At 31.1% G+C, this 17,198-nt stretch overlaps 3 protein-coding genes across 9 annotated transcripts; 1 reads left to right on the forward strand and 2 right to left on the reverse strand.

Moving 5' to 3' along the window:
* Nucleotides 1-998: 998 nt before the first annotated feature.
* Nucleotides 999-3,613, reverse strand: Dus2 (Dihydrouridine synthase 2). 2 transcript variants are annotated; one of them, XM_089705689.1, is made up of 6 exons: nt 3,229-3,613; nt 2,594-2,732; nt 2,086-2,418; nt 1,633-1,920; nt 1,372-1,534; nt 999-1,294 (listed from the first exon to the last, which is right to left on the reverse strand). In XM_089705689.1, the coding sequence occupies exons 1-6, from the start codon at nt 3,386-3,388 to the stop codon at nt 1,016-1,018; spliced, it is 1,362 nt and encodes a 453-aa protein (XP_089561815.1). In that variant the 5' UTR covers nt 3,389-3,613; the 3' UTR covers nt 999-1,015. The 2 variants fall into 2 exon arrangements, with proteins under 2 accessions (XP_089561815.1, XP_089561817.1); XM_089705691.1 differs by having other exon boundaries at nt 3,225-3,613.
* A 2,460-nt stretch (nt 3,614-6,073) lies between these two features.
* On the forward strand, nt 6,074-7,190 carry LOC149490538 (COP9 signalosome complex subunit 9). 2 transcript variants are annotated; one of them, XM_089706292.1, is made up of 4 exons: nt 6,074-6,129; nt 6,311-6,472; nt 6,639-6,711; nt 6,990-7,190. In XM_089706292.1, exons 2-4 carry the CDS (start codon nt 6,404-6,406, stop codon nt 7,025-7,027), a joined length of 180 nt encoding a protein of 59 aa, XP_089562418.1. In that variant the 5' UTR covers nt 6,074-6,129; nt 6,311-6,403; the 3' UTR covers nt 7,028-7,190. The 2 variants fall into 2 exon arrangements, with proteins under 2 accessions (XP_089562418.1, XP_089562412.1); XM_089706286.1 differs by having other exon boundaries at nt 6,079-6,472.
* Nucleotides 7,191-7,660: 470 nt separating this feature from the next.
* Nucleotides 7,661-16,158, reverse strand: Dp (transcription factor Dp). Of its 5 annotated transcripts, none has more exons than XM_089706096.1 (11): nt 16,013-16,158; nt 15,330-15,451; nt 14,917-14,965; nt 14,760-14,845; nt 14,497-14,666; nt 13,048-13,216; nt 11,564-11,761; nt 10,931-11,079; nt 10,349-10,431; nt 10,008-10,091; nt 7,661-9,559 (listed from the first exon to the last, which is right to left on the reverse strand). In XM_089706096.1, exons 1-11 carry the CDS (start codon nt 16,122-16,124, stop codon nt 9,399-9,401), a joined length of 1,383 nt encoding a protein of 460 aa, XP_089562222.1. In that variant the 5' UTR covers nt 16,125-16,158; the 3' UTR covers nt 7,661-9,398. The 5 variants fall into 5 exon arrangements, with proteins under 5 accessions (XP_089562222.1, XP_089562230.1, XP_089562216.1 ...); XM_089706104.1 differs by having other exon boundaries at nt 11,564-11,776; nt 15,654-16,076; XM_089706090.1 differs by having other exon boundaries at nt 11,564-11,776; nt 16,013-16,034.
* Nucleotides 16,159-17,198: the final 1,040 nt, after the last annotated feature.

The following is a 17,198-nucleotide window of genomic DNA, read 5'->3' on the forward strand; positions in this document are numbered from 1 at the left end:
CCTACTCGGCAGCCGACCGTCACGCGACATGCGCTACACAAAGCAGTGTTCGGAACCGTTCGAACAGTTTCACTTTTACCGTGGTTTCATAAAACCACAAAACATTTTTTCGTCTATGGTCTCTCTTGAGCTGGTTAGAAGTCTCTTCTCTTAGAACTGGGGAAATAGATTATTGAAATTGACGAGTATTGAAAAAAAGGACAATAATTATTATAGTATTAACTCTATTATGTGTGAAATTTTCCTCAGTTATTTTGCACTCATAGTCCAGTTGGTAATTACGGTCTGTGAAGTATAAATTTATTTAAGTTTTATAATATTGTAATCATAGCTGATTGTAATGCAATTTAATTTTCAATAGAGCCCAAATATTTTCCCGTATGGTTCAAATTCAAATCATAGTGGTAGAGGAAACCCTTATTTAACCGACCTGTCAAATTAAGTTCATACCTTCACCGCGGGACTTATTTCGTGGCGTAGACACAAAAATACGATGTCAAAACTTTTGTCAATAACGTCAAGTCGTCAAAGTCAATCAGAAGTTTTGGGATTGAGAAGTGACTCTTTGGAGAAGTGAGAACGTAGGTATTCGTGTAGGTATGTATTGATCAGTGAAATATTAATGCTCATGATAATACCAAAAACATAACGGATTGACTGTTTTAAGCTATTTCATATAAGTACCAGGGAATTTATCCATTAAGTATTATGGATAATACCAAACATCCAATTCCAAATTTACCATCCCCGCAATGTATTTTGGAAGATTTATCGGATTCGGGTATTCTACAATTGGAAGAGCCTCTGCAATTAAGTCTTAATGATGATCCATTACGAGAAGCCTTCGATTGCTATACAAATCTGAAGAAATTGAACCAGGGTTTACAAAAACATGATGTTCTCAATTCCGAACTCGAAAAACTTGATAAAGAATTAGTAGATAATATAGAAACAATAACAAATCAACAATTTAAAGAGAATAAAATGGAATGAAAAAGTTTTTTTGATGTTTCATTCACTTTATTATACTGCCAAGATCAATCAAATCTTCTCTAGTTTTAAGACCCAAAGAAAATAAACAGACCAAAGCAGCACCCTGCTCTGCAAATTTTTTGTTCTTTTCCCAAAATGAAGAAGTATATTTTTTCCCATTAAAAGTCAATATTGTTCTGAAAAGTTTCTGCACTTGTTGTGTTTCATATGTAGGAAGTTTATGGCCATTCTTGGCAGCCCAGCAATGGAGTTCCGTTTTTGGCAATGTCAGATCAGTGAAATTGGCCCGGATAAAACATACCTGTAAAGATATCAATAAATGGTTAACTACTGAAGTCAAAAATATCATGTTTTGATTTAAAAAAAAATAAACCACACCTTCATTTGTTCAACATCATCCAGTTTTTCATTTTCTGTGGTTTTTAATTTCTTGTTGGGTGGTTGTAGTTCATCTGGATTCACTTGCCATCTACCATTTATACCCAATGTTTGATAAAGGCTCTGTTTCTCTCTGCAATATTCATCCATATCCCATATTGCACTGTAAACAAATTATTTTGAGTATATTTCTTTATGAAAAGGATCCATTTATTATAGTTTTCTGCTTTCTAAAGTAACCTTACTAAATTAATAACTTACCAAATTTGTTCTTGGGTCTGACAGTCTAAAAATTTTCTTCCTCTGGGTGTATCTTGTAACTCTCGTAGAACATTTTGAATGCAATATTTTGTATTTGAAGGTGAATTATCATAGTCTATAGCAAGTTTAAGATATTCTTTAATTACTGTATCCATAGGCAATAAACCCTCCTTTCTGAATATTGAACAGTTCCATTCAGCAGCTCTTGCTAGCATGACACTTGAGCATCCGGTCAAATTTTTAAATTTTATTATATCTGTGTACTTTTCTATCTCTTTTGAACCACCACTAGAACAAAAAACAAAAATAAATCTTATTCTATGATAATACAAGTAAAATAAATACAAACTTATAAAATAACATACCTAAGTATCAAATAGTAAAAATTTTAATCAATCTCTCCCTCATCATATCAATTATAGGCTCTCTTATAATTTGAACATCTCAACTTACTTTGCTATGACAGGAATAGACAATCTTTCTGCAACATATTTTATAATATCAGTATGTACAGCATGCTGGGGTCTCTCATGTTTTGTTCTTCCGTGAATGGCTATAGCTTTTATTCCAGAACTTGCCAATTTTTCAACTAATTTCAGTGTGTCCTCTGGAGTCTCTAAAATTCTTATTTTGCAAGTGACTGGTATAGAGAGATTATTTACAAGTTTATTTAAAATATTGTAGGCCTTATCTGGCTGCTCCAATAGTGCAACACCCATGCCACCTTTAATGGAAAATTCTTTAGGGCAGCCCATATTAATGTCAATTGCTGCAACATCATTTTCTCTGAAAAGTATTATTTACATAATCAAAATATTTGTATGGACGACAAGTTCTAGCCAAGTTTATTTTAATTCTTTTACATTTCTCTTCTACAAAATGTAAATACTTCAAAAATTCAAATTTTAGGGACTTAAATATATTATGCATAAATATGAAAATAACAATAGAATAAACATACACAAGTTTTGCCACTTTCAAAGCTCTTTCTGCACAACAGGTACCAAGCTGCAGTACTACTTTTCCATTTTCCTCTGCACATGTACGAAACACTATGGTTCCATCAGTTTGATCCACATAGTCCACTGTTTTAAGTATATCTAGAAATTTAAAAGCAACAAGTCAACTAGTGCATTTGTAATTTGTGAAATAATTGTTAATTAATTATACAGATACATACATATTTATTTAAAATGGAACCCACTTATGATTAATTAATGCAAGATATGTGTGTTAGAAGAAATAATTTTTAGAACATTTGAGGAATTCCAGATGTCAGGTAAATCGGAAAATTGTGAATACCACTTCAGAGCATTGTTTTACTGTGAGTATTGTGAAGGCATCGCATGAAAATAAACGGGTTTGATAACAATATTATTCATATTTGTTTAATCAATCACTAGTTACTTATTAATTCAACGTTATTGCATTTACCCCGTCATCTGGAATTACCCTAATGCAGCTTACCATCAGAAAAATAAAATAATTTAATACCTGAGCTACCTGTACAAGTAAAATTGCTACAAATGCCACACAAATAAATATTATTACTAAATACTTGATTTTTAATTTAACTTAGGTGAACAACATACCTACCATTATACCTTCGTTTTGAGCGCAAAAGTTTCCAATCTATCAATTCTTCCGAATACACAATATCTGCTCCGTAACGGAGTGCTAATATTCGCATAGGTAAAGTGCCAATACGCACCATTGGAGCCAGGATAATTTTATTTTCATATGAAAGCATTTTCATTGGAATAAATCTAGTTGATAAAAATTAATTGAAAATCACTTATCTCTTTCATTAGATTTTTACATCTTAATATGAGGACATAGCTAATATTAATTTCGTATAAAGTTAACATTCATGTTTTAACTTTTAAAGGTTATGTTCGTGGTTATCACTCTCTCTATCTAAAATCACTCAACACACATCTGCGATCACAGCAACAAATTGAAATTCCTTGCGCAGGGGCCATGTTAATCTTCTAGAATTGAACACTGATGACCCTGTCACCCTGATGTGTCAAAATGAAATGCCAGTTTTCTTTTTTTTTTGAAGATTTAATGGTCCGGTTACGAGAACTTTTGATCTATACTAATATTATAAAGCTGAAGAGTTTGTTTGTTTGTTTGTTTGAACGCACTAATCTCAGGAACTACTGGCCCGATATGAAAAATCATTTCGGTGTTAGATAGCCCATTTATCGCGGAAAGCTATTACTATATGCTATATATCATTACGATTTACGTTTGTGGTTATGACCAACACGAGCGGAGCCACGCGGGTGAAACCGAGAAGCACAGCTAGTAATAAATAAAATGTAAGCTAAGAAATATCAGTAACTGTGTCAAAAAGCAACGATTTTTTTCTAAGGCTGAATTTAATCTCACGCTGACGACCACACTGACGACACGCGTAATGTCAGCGCTGATGGCCGATATATGAATATCTAGGAAGCGTTTTTTTAAGGACGAGTAACTATTATGATTTCAATTCAGAAGTCAGAAGAAAATGCATAGCATTCAGCTGTTGTGTTGCTTAATGCTTTATATCATTGGGCTTTCCTTGGGCGTACATGAACGTTAAAAAATTAGCCGAATTGGTCGATCCGTTTTCGATTTTTTACGCTTAGAAAAAAAATATCAATTCCTTTAGCGATAAGTCAAAAAGTTAAAACGTTGCCGTCATAAAAAAAATGATAAATAATATCTGTCGATCTGTCGTATGTCAATTGTCAATGTCACACTGTCCAAGGTATATTTTGAAAATATACTTTTGACAGTTAAAAATATTATTTTCGACTCGTTTATTTCTGTGCATATAAGCATGGACGAATAAATATATAGGACTGATGAACGTCATACTAGAGATCGTACCCCGTAATTTCAGCTTATTGCTAGATGGCGCTCTCATTTGAGCTTATTATTTAATTTGCAGTTTTAAAAGCGCCACCTAGTGACCAATTTTAGAACTAAGGAAACAGCAAACTATCGATTTTCAATTATTACATCTAGAGGGCGTTGTTTTAAAAACTCCGGTGTTTTTGAATTATTATTTTAGTTTTTAGGGAGCATCTAAGGAAGTGAGTACCTCTATTACGATTTCGACACCCACTACAAACATTCGACATAGTGATCAGAGTAGTGTATATAATATAATTATATTATATATATTCTTTATTTTCTGTTAAAAAAATGTCTATATCTTTTGTCTTCTTAAGTATTCCCTTGTAAACAGTATTATTTATATGACCATAAAATACGGGAAAAGAAAAAAAAATGTGGATGTACAGCGATGATTTGAACCAGCATCTATCGATTTTAAAGTACGAGACTCAGTCAACACAGCTACAGGCACTTATACGTCTTACATTGAAATTTATGCTCTAATTGTTCGAGTATTTCTTTGATAGATACAGTTCATAGCAACGCGGTGGTGGAGCATCTTAAGGAAGTGAGTACCTTTAATAAGATTTCGACACCCACTACAAACATTCAACATAGTGATCAGAGTAGTGTATATAATATATATTAGTTATATCATAGACTAATATTCTTTATTTTCTGTTAAAAAAAATGTCTTATCTTTTTTCTTCTTAAGTATTCTCTTGTAAACAGTATTATTTATATGACCCTTAAAATACGGGAAAAGAAAAAAAAATGTGCATGAACAGCGATGATTTGAACCAGCATCTATCGATTTTAAAGTACGAGACTCAGTCAACACAGCTACAGGCACTTATACGTCTTACATTGAAAGGAGATTGCCCAAGTGACTATGGCACTTGGTATCGCAATCAAACTTATTGTGTCAAGATGAAATATAGCTCAATTTAAAGCTTGATGTTAGTACTTTTAGAAACGATTAAAGTTTTTATGTAAATAAGCCGCAGTTCACGACAATAAAAATAAAACAATAGTTTTATTCAACGCTTCAAAAAAATACTTTATCGAGTTTATACTAACGATGAACGTTAAGTTTTACATTTATTACATAGGTAATATTTTAATTTACAAGACAAATGTGAAAAGTAAATCGTAATAAACATTATAATTCAAAATAAATAACGTCGAACAATGCGTCGAACACATTCATTCAACTATGACATATGACGCAGGACGCTTGCAAGAGAGATAGATATATGTGTCAAAACAGAAACTTTTACTTTTATTTCTATTTATTCGGTATAATTACGACTTAATAGTGATAAATGATGATCATTATAAATACAAATAGGAATTAACAATATCACGAACACGTGACACAACTAGTATTTTACCGATTCCATACGTGGTCATACATGTTTCAAAAGAATAACTTTTACTATTATTTCAATTTATCCGGTATAATTAAGACTTAATATTGATACATATGATCATTATAAATACAAATAGGAATTAACAATATCACGAATACGTGGCACAACTAAAGATATATAAGTTAAATGTGCTTTGTGTTGTGTTCAAAAGATACAATAAAAAGCCAAATACGTAAATAAGATATCATTAGAAATATTGTTACGTAAATCAGTGATTTTGTATTAGTGCAGGAGCTTGTGTCATTTACAAATCTGAATTATTTTATTGATTTTATATAAAAATATAAATATTTTTTTATAGCCGATACAGTTTGAGATTATCAAATACTATAATCTATAAAATATATTTCTAGAGCAGGAGAAGATATTAAAACTATACATCTTAAATAAAATTAGCGAACATTAAATTGGATAATTCATTCGAGTCAACTCACGTCAGTAAAAAAATGAAACCTACTGTGGCTGCTGATGAAATGTTTCCTGAAGGAGTGGGACCTTACATGGATTTAGAGGAAGTATGTATATATTATTATAGAAACAAACAAATGCTTTATTTTTGTGCACTTCATCTTTTATACAAATATTAAGTATGTACATGTTCAGTATATCACCACAATTATTAAGGTACTACTTGCGTTAAGTAGTTTAACAATAGTACAATTGTTTTATTGATATTTTTAGGCTGGTGGACCTTCCAACCTTTTAATGGATTTAGCTGCTAATGAAAAAGCAGTACATGGAGACTTTTTTAATGGTAGAGTATCGTCCAATTGTTGTTTGAAATTAAACTAATAATAACAAGTTATTTTTATCATTTTCCACAATTTGAGACAACCATAATAATTTACTTTTTTTTTTTGATTCATTTCTCAATATTCAAGTGTTTGAATTTAAAAATCTATACAGATAGAAGAAAAATATAATTATGATTGTAACACCACTTATTATTCAAGTAACAAAAAAATATACATACCAATATATTATTATTATTTGAATAAGGTACAATTTAATCTTTTTTTTTTCTGTTTGCAGATTTTGAAGATTTGTTTGATGATGATGATTTAAAATAACAATAGGAAAATCCTTTATTTTATATTATTAGCTATTAATTTTAACAACGGAAGTAAAGACATTTCAAGTCTGGCCATCTATTATTATGTTGAAAAGCTTGCTTTCTTGTATTCAATTTTCTAATAAATATAAGTGTATGGTTTATTAAAACTTGACAAAGAATTTTATTTAATATCCATTTCTAACAAACTTCTCTATTATGTCACTTCTTATTATTATCTTTAGCAATTCATGAAATGTTGTTCTTAGCTTTCCGATTTCTGGGATAAAACCTATCCTTGTCCTTCCTCAGCTTTCAAGCTATTTCTGTACTTAATTTGAAGTAAATCCATGCAGTACGATTTTGAGTTTAGCCTGGACACATAGACAAAAATTCTAAAAATTTAATTTTAGGCTTTGGTATTGTAGATGATGCCCCAAGTATGTATTCTTTTGAAAAAATATCCATTGTACAGTTTCGACTTTTCTACGAGTTTATTATTCATATATGCATTAAGATACTATTAGTGGTACCATGAGTAGCAACCAATCACAAAGCAGTTGGTATTCTTTGAAAAATTGATAACCTGTTTGATAGCTAATCAGAAGATTAACAAAAATAAGTATTTGTAGGTGAAAAATCAAACAAAACAAATATTTAATTATTTTATTTATACTCTTTAACATGAAATCTATTCTATAAATGATAGATATGCTGAAAACGTTTTGTCATCGGATCTTGTACATTGTAACAGCTAGTGCATTCAGTCAATACCCCAAAAATATCATAAAAATACTGTGCCACAATAAGTGATCGTCCTAAATTTCATTTGAGATCAAATTTGACAATTCAGATAATCCTTTCTGCTTTTTGAACATAAAAAATGAACTAGAAAAAATCTACAAATGAAACAGTCAACAACAATTCATATAATTTCATAAAGAATGGCTTGAGCATTTGTAGTTCAAAATAATAAGGTTATCTTATAGTAATTAATTAAAACTAGAAATATCCACATATTATTATGGAGGGTAAAAAGAATAAAACATGTTTTATTACTTTATAATGCATCTTGGCATTATACAACCAATGCATTTCAACAAATATGAATTTGTCTTAACATCAGTGTATATTTATTATAAAGTTACTGTTTCCTATTATTTTATAACATTTATACAATTTTACACATAAAACAGGTACCTTTATTACAATAATAAAAGTTAAAACTACACAATCTCCATCCGTCATTGGGATATAAAAGTGCATAATTTATTAAACTTGCGTTTCGAGTCCTGCTTCACATAACTGTGAGTTTTATTAAGTAATTTAGTCTTCAAGTTAATTGTCATCATACGATTAATCACACCGAGTATTGAATATGGAAAGAAATCAATGAAATAAGGGAGATACTGATTTGCAACTAAATTAAGTGCCTTTTGCTAGAAAGTGCGTTTCTGTAGAGGCTGTCGAGAAATATTATCAAGAAACGTAGGATTTCAAAAATTAGGACCAATTGACATCACTCATATACATTCACAAAAATCACTAAGGTATGGGAGGAAAATAGCAAAAAATGCAAACAGTTGTTTATTGTACGCAAGAGGTTAAGGCTTAAGCTGATTAATTATAATTAAACCCCAAAACTAAAAACGATGGACGTCGAAACGACGAGCCCAGGGGTTTCTTTTTATTTTGAATTAAGTCTTGTTAAAGTTGTAAATTGGCTTGCGCGATTTATCGTAGTAGACCTTAGAATACATGAATAAACTGACGTAGAAGCGGTATATGCGGACAAGTTAACAGTTAAAGCCGTTCTGCGTTAGGCAAAGATAGTATCGAGACATTTTAAACTCTTTAGCCGAAAAGAGTTTGCAACGTGACCAACTAAACACAAATAAGCTAAATTAGCTGACTTCAAACGGAACCTGTTTTTACGCGAATGCCGCTTCTACCTCTTCGTATTCTAGGAGATAATAGACATAATAAATTCATTATTGTAATTCCTAAATATTGATGTTGTTATGTGAAGCCTATTGAAAGAAAAATGATCAATTTGTTTTCGAGACTTATTCCGATTTATGATATTAAACTTTTAAATATCAATTAAGAATGCAGTTGATATATAATGCAGATGCATATTAAATAAATCTAGTTCAAACATTTGGACTTGGATAACATAACAAATATAATTTTTATTGCTTTTCTGCCTGCTTATTATTAGTAAGACAAATAAATATTATTTATCAAAATGATAAATTCCACACTTAAATTATGTTAAAGTACAACATTAAATTTAACTGTAATATAATTCTGCACTTAAAAGTGCATTTTGATTCAAAATTATACATTGTTGAACTAAATCCCAGACCAAATATAACAACAGTACTTTGTTAAACATCAACGTCACTACTGTCTTCACTGTACTCATTAGCATCAGCTTCCTGATCATCATCAACATCTGCTTCACCTAATGTTTCATCATCCACGCCTTCTTCTAAATATCCCTCATCGAGAATATCCGAAAGGTTATTGCTGAGACCTCTTGCCATTTCTGAAATGCAAAGAAAATATTGAATTTAATGGAGATTAGGCTTCCCATATGCTGTCACTGCACTAGTTTAAGAGAACAACAGAGCGACATTTGCAAAAAAATTTAACCCATGCCCTTCTAATTGTGGATGCACCAAATTTTTTTGGGACACCTTTAATATGAGTATCAACTGAAAGGTCTTGATTAGTAAAATGGGGTTTTACAATGAGACAATATTAGAAGAGAACTATTAAGTTCTTGTTTGTGCGTGGTTTGTGCTAACTAATCTTGATGGGACATTTTAAATCAGTAGTAAAATATAAGACAAACTTTTCAGCGTGAGCAATAGTGACCGCAAGTTCATTTGTTTGAGTAATGGACATTGTACAATAAACAAAACCTTCATATTTTTTCACGATCTTGGCATGAAATAAATTTTATTTTATAATGATAACAAAAATCTACTTACGTTCAACATAACATTCTAACGATTTGGGAACCATACTTTTCGCTTTTTCAATATCTTCTTCTGAACATTCTCCTTTATCTAAACCTGAAAAATAAATAATAACAATTTTAACATTGATTTAGGCAATGGGCAAACTGTACCGCATCATGCAGTGTAGCGCGCGTATGCGTGTCTTATGTATATGTAAGAAATTTCCATTTGCATAGAAAACACAGCTAAGTGCATAATAGAGGGAACGCATCAACGCGTTACTGCAGATATGACAATGCATGTTGATATCCGAGAGAAAAGAAAATGGAAACATATTTGTTTAAGTAAATAATATTATATGTAAAGCATACCAAATAAAAGACCCATCCTTTTTAATATGTCTATGTCGTCATGTATCTGGAACCTCTTATTAAAATTAAACATATACTCTGTCCTGAAAATAGAAAAAAAAATCTTTTAATCAAGCCGAAAAAAGTTATTAATTAAGCTTGTCCTACATGCTAGTAGTTATATCGTATAGATATGCTGAGATATTAAGAAATAAGTGGATTTTTTTTTCGAATTAATTTGCATATTTAAATTTAAGTAGTTATGGAAATTAAGTATATAATTGTTTCAACTGATAAAAAATCAATTAAACTCATTTGATTTTATCATCCATTGTTTAACCACATTCAAACGGGCTTGTCCTGTTACAATAAAACTGTTACAAAACACTGCAATGCACACAAAAAAAATAACTTAAAATAGGTGTACAATTTGGCAGCCATATCGCTTAGAAGCGATTTATTACTTGGGATATAGGACAAATAAATAATTAAAAAGGTAGAAAGTGCATAAATACAAGAAAGTGTTATGGTATATAGATGTATGATGAAAATATTAATTTTTAAGATTAATATCTTAAAGAGAAGATTAGTAAGCATACTTACTTATCATTAGAGATACTACAATCAATAAGCGCTTTATCACTTGTATTTACAACAATAAATGGTAAATGTATTGCTGATGATGCTGACGGTTTTATGCCTTTATTTTCTGCTTCTTTATTCCTTTCTATTAAACCTTTAAATGATATATGCTGAAAAATACAAAAGCCTGCATAAATGTATACACCATAATAATTCAACGTCATTTATTAAGTACTCAGACTTCTTGATACTATAGTATTTTTTTCCCCTAAGCAAAAATGGGTATAACTTGCATGTGTTTTTTCTATCTGTTAATAATGATAAATTATGAGGATTTTTTATGATGAAAGACTTGTTCTTGAGTAAATTATGATCTATATTTTACGAAATAGAAACAGTTTTCTCAGAGAGGTTTACGAATTACGGCATAATTATATAGCTTGACAATGTGACTTCAGTAAATATTATTATAAGAATTAATTTTATTTGTTCTGTTTACTTTCAATATTTTCTATACCATTGCTAATACAAGTCTTATGCTATCAAAATATTTGTGCAAACATTTGTATCCAAATATCAATTTAAAACAAATGCATTTTCTCTCAAGAAATTTCTTGAAAAATCAAATAGCTTATGATAAAACTGTTATCTTACCTGTAATATAAGTTCCTGTAACTGTTGTGTTTTCTTTTGAATTTGTTCCAATTTTGTTTGTTTTTCTTTTTCAAGAGCTGTACATTCTTGTAATGAATTAGTTGGTAGACCCAGCCACCTTATTTCTTTTTTGTCTTTTGAAATTATATTCATTGCCATTAAAACATTTAACGCATCATAAACTCTTCGTCGAATATTCTTTTGGTCATATTGCTGAAATGTTAAGTTTCTCTGTATTACATTAGAACACAACATTTTCCCATAAGGAGCTTTTAGTGTAGGTTAATTTTGTTTGATTTTTTCCCCTTGTCTCCATGATTTTTGTACGGCGTTGCGGAATAATGGATTAAAAGCAGTTTAGAAATGGTATGACACAGATGCCGTACAAAATCAAATGACCAAATTTACCCCCGCAATTGTCGGAAAATAAAAATAAATACCGACTTTGTGGACCACCATTTTTGTAAGGGATTTCATAAAAAATTTGGTTATTTGATTTTGTACGGCATCTGTGTAGCCTGTAGTCTATTGATTTATAATACGTGCAAACACACGAAGGGGCGCGCGCTCACGGCGCGCCGAAGTACTCGCGGGCCATGGCGTATTTGCAATATTAATTATGTGTATAGAAATTAAAGATTTTAACGTGATAACGTTTTTAAAATCGTTTTAGTCGGGTGACATGTTCAGAAACTTGTGTCACCAAAACCTCACGAGCGCGATCGCAAAATTATAATTCCGGGCGATGGAGCGGGGATTTAGTCCATCGTCCGGTGAGTTGAGGCGGCGTGAGACGTGTTCCGCTCACGCCGCCCCATGAGGTCAGAGCTTATAGTTATAGTTTTGCATATAGGAGGTTATAGTTTTGCATACGCTGAGTACGTAAAAAATACTTATAAAATTCTAGATGCATTTTTTTTTCAAATAGATGAATTCTTAAAACTCTTTGTGTGCACCCATAACAAGAAACCCGCCCAACTTTGACACCAGCACGTGAGCTATTGTTTAAGATTATATTTTCATAGACAAAATGCTCATAATAGAGAAGCGATATATGCCGGCTGCGCGAAACTAGAGAAGAAAACATGGATTTACAGGAAAAATTGAGCAAAAAATTTTTGGCGTAATTTTGTTGTTGAAATTTTTTTTAAGTATTTTTTACGTGATTAGTGTATGCAAAACTACAAGTCGCCTCGCGCTTAGTATACCAATAGTGGGACACCCTGTATATATTGTAGGTTAGTCTAATGCGAGTCACGATTATTAAAAATTTATTGAAATTCTATTTTCCTTGTTATTACAATATACATTCAACTTTGATTGTTGTAAAGGGAAGGTGGAAGTAACACAAAGTTATTACTTAGTTGATTATACTTGTTCATGGGCGGTTGTAGCACTTAGTACTTACTATCAGCCGCCCCAATAGCTCCTTGGTCGACAATGATACGATAGGTTTAAATAAAATAAATTAAAATATAACTCACTTGGCTATCAGATGATCCATGTATTCCAGTGGCGAATTCAAGGACAAGTTCATCAGCAACTTCATTGTATGAAGTAAAACCCTTATTTCTTACTTTTTCACAAACTTTCATTGAAAAATGCCTTAACCCTTTTCCAACTTTGTCTGCATGCTTACGCCTTTTTGTTGTGCTATAATTGTCAGAAGTAATATTTTATTAATAATTATCAACTTAATTTAATTAATTAATAATTAACATATAACAAAATTACAGCTTCAATAACATTACAGACAACTGGTCCAAAGTTTCAAATAAAAAAGAGTTAAACAGTGTGACCCGTTATTTAAACATCAAAAGGAAGCTTATGGACATGTGTATTCTTCCAATTTTAACTTATGTTGCACAAACTTGGTCTTTGACAAATGAATAAAAGTCCAATCTGAAGGTCTGTCAAAGGTCAATGGAGGAAAGCATACTGGGTGTTAAATTAACAGATCGTGTTCGAAACACCGAGCTGCGCTCCAAAACTAAGATCGCCGATGTAGCACAAAAAGCCGCTTCGCTTAAATGGAGCTGTATAGGGGATATTAGATGTATGCTGGACGAACTGTGGGCCAAGGTAACGACATTGTGGAGCCCAGACAAGAAGGCGTCGCGGCAGGCCGAAGAAAAGATGGCGGATTGAACTGGACCAATTTAATAGAGACTGGTCTAAAATAGCCAAGATTGTGATTCATGGAAGCGCTTTGGGGGGGCCTTTGCCCAACATTGGGACACAATTACAGGCTAATGTAATGACTACATAGTATAAAACAAAGTCGCTTTCTCTGTCCCTATATCCCTATGTATGATTAAATCTTTAAAACTACGCAACAGATTTTGATGCGGTTTTTTTTAATAGATAGAGTGATTCAAGAGGAAAGTTTTAATATATAATTTATTATGTTTTAGACAAAGCGGGCGAAGCCGCGGGTTAAAAGCTAGTACAATACAAAATAACTTATTTAGTGAGTTGTAAAAATCTTTATACATATATACATACTAGTAGGACTTGGTACATAAGTACAACTACTACCACACAAATTTCAACAAATTTAGTTGCTTATTCAAGAGAAATAAAACATGGGATTATTTAAGTTAGGTTATCTAAAGAACTATTAGATCAGTAAATGAAATTTTTTACCCTTATAAGTAACATTAATCAAATATACCAATATCCTATATTTTAGTATGAAATTTGCTTTTAAATTGAGAACAATGAGCCTATTGATATGAATCAAACAGTATTCCACAAGTTTACTTAATTAACATACAAGTTTTCTTAGTTAATATTCGTCTCCACAGCTGGATCAGGGACTTTATCTTTGTAGCTTTGTATGTATGTTCACAATATTAACCATGTGAAACATGCATCTAAGTTAAAAGTAATAAATGTCATACAACAAACTTTACATATTACAATTTACTTACTATTCTGTTGGGGCATCATTATCTGAATCATGTCTTCTCCGAGATGCATGAGACATACTTAAAGCTTCACTTTGTTTGCTATCTGTTGTTAATTCACCTTTTCGTATAATTGGAACTAATTTAGGTACAAATTCTAAGTTTACTTCAGTAAATGGATTTTGTACTTTTATCTGAAAATTTCACATGAATTAGTTCATTGTTAATTTTAATTATTCATTCCCTTAATAACACCTTCAATAAAAATCTGTGTTTAAATTACACACCAATGATTTATTCAAATTTGTTTCAGGCTCAACACATGTAGCAACTTCTTGTGGTGTAGAAATAGTAAGAGATTCTTCTAATTGCTCTGAAAGAGATAAATTCATAAAATTTATTTGCACTTTGCTTGCACTTCACATACTGAATAATCTAACATACCTGATGTATGTTTAGTGCCAGTCAGTTTAATAGGTTGATATGCTTGAGGCTGTAAAAGATAGGGCTAAATTTACAGCATTGTAAAAATAACATTTATACTTCAGTTTGCACATACACAATCAATCAAAATATACAACAGAAACAGCTGATATTTACATTAGAATATTTAATTCTATAAATAAATAAAAAAAAACAAAGGTAACAATGGATACCCTAATGAATCATATGGAATTCCTACCTAGAAGCATGACAAGACATGAAACTAAAGCTGTACTATTTAAGCTCAACACAAAACAACTAATGAAAAAAATTTGGTGGACCATATGTTAAATACACAGCAGTTTATTTCATCTAAATTTCTCATTGTTTACCTACTGATTGAGATTTTCTATATATTAAGATCAGGAACTTGCCTTAATGTTTCCTTCTACTGGTTGAGCTAACTTGTAAATTTTCACAGGGGTTTGTTTGATTTTTATTTCGGTAAGGGGTTGACTGTTAGGGTTTTGCACTACCTTAACCATTTGAGGCTTTCCTAAAAGTTTTAATAATTTAATCCTATGTTGAATGTATTACTTATTAAGTATAAGGCACAAATAATTAATCACAATACTAGGCAATGATTTATACTGATTCCTAGATGTAAAAATACAATGTTTTTTAACCTAACACTAAATACCATTGAAATAAGAAGTAGGCAAATAACATTGAGAAATTTGGCGGCACCATGTACTAACCATTAGCGTCATGTATTACAAAATTTACTACACTACTTTTCTGTGACATTTTCGCAATACTCCATGCAATAAGGTATCCATTTACGTATATATGGTGATAATTATGTGTAAAACACTTAAATAAACTACAACAAATTAACTTGCATGGTCAAAATGGCGACAATTTGGGATATTTCGAAGGTCAGAAAATGCTGTAGGCAACGTTCTACTGCAAATAAAAAACACCTAGCCCCTAAGATTTAGCCACTCAACACAAAACAAAGTCACAATAAATGTTTAATTAGAATATATCATGAAAAAGTTTAAACAATCACTGTGGACAACATTGATGACAAAGTGGCGCCGGTCTTAAAATTTACCAGCTGATTGGATGACGCTGTTCACGTGTACCCAAAACCAGAAAGCCCCGCCGGATTTATTTCCGGAAAAGGCGCGAAACTCACAGTGACATCTGTCGAAGAACAAAGGCATATTTCATAGATTATAAACGACGATTTATTTTTCTTTTGTCCGTTATAATATAAACTGTAATAAAATCTGTGAATAAAATATAATTTAACAAATAATTTGATCACAATTTGGTAGGTACGTAAACACAGTTCAAAAGTAACTCTAATTTATATTTAGAGACGACAACATTACCTGTTCAAAAAATAACATTCATATTAAAATATAAAGTTGGATTTTATTCAGGTCCACAGGCTTAGAGTATATATACTATCTATAGAGTGCGAACAACCAAGTGGGAACAGTAGGCACAGGTGGGAACAACACGACGTTCCCGCCGCGAGCGCTCGTAGTCGAGGTTGAGTGCTGTCGAAGTGCGTTGCTCCGGAATTTTTTTCATATTTACGAATAAACATGGTGAAATGTGCAGTTCTATCTTGCAAAAACGATACTAGAAAATACACAAAATTGAAATCCAGTATCACATTTCATCAGTAAGTCGATTGTTATACTTATTTTTATGAAAATAAATCTAGCATCGCGGGGGTGAGGGGGAGGTGGGAGGCGGACACGCGCAGGCTTGCTCGCGCGCCTCACTGCCGCCATTTTATCGTAGTGATGTGACCTCAACGCTGTACTCGATATAAAGTTTACTAGAAGAACTATATTTTTACAAATTATTTATTTAACTTTAAAATGAAAACTCTTTTAAAAATGTAAATAAATTTTTAAATAAATTTGTGGTGTGTTTTGTATGATACACTTTCTAATATTATGAATGCGAATGTATTATAGGGTAAATGTAAAGTGTGTAATTTTACGATATATTTTCTAAACCGCTAAATTGATTTTGAAGATTTTGATAGTAGAATGGATAAAATGAAATAAAAAAATTATTAATATTACCTATTTATTATATTATCATTTTAAATTATTAATTATTTCTTATTTTTATTTAACATTTTTAAAACATTGTTATTATTGTTTGATTTATTATTAAAGAAATAGCACTAAACCCGACCTTTTATTTTATTAACTTTATTATTTAAAAAGTACTCACGTTTTTCTGATATTCCAATTAAACATATTTTTTTAAAG

Source organism: Colias philodice, chromosome 2 (genome assembly GCF_061535455.1).
Source record: "Colias philodice isolate Cphi_HAF_F1 chromosome 2, ilColPhil1 Martin Lab GWU primary, whole genome shotgun sequence".
NCBI lineage: Eukaryota > Metazoa > Arthropoda > Insecta > Lepidoptera > Pieridae > Colias > Colias philodice.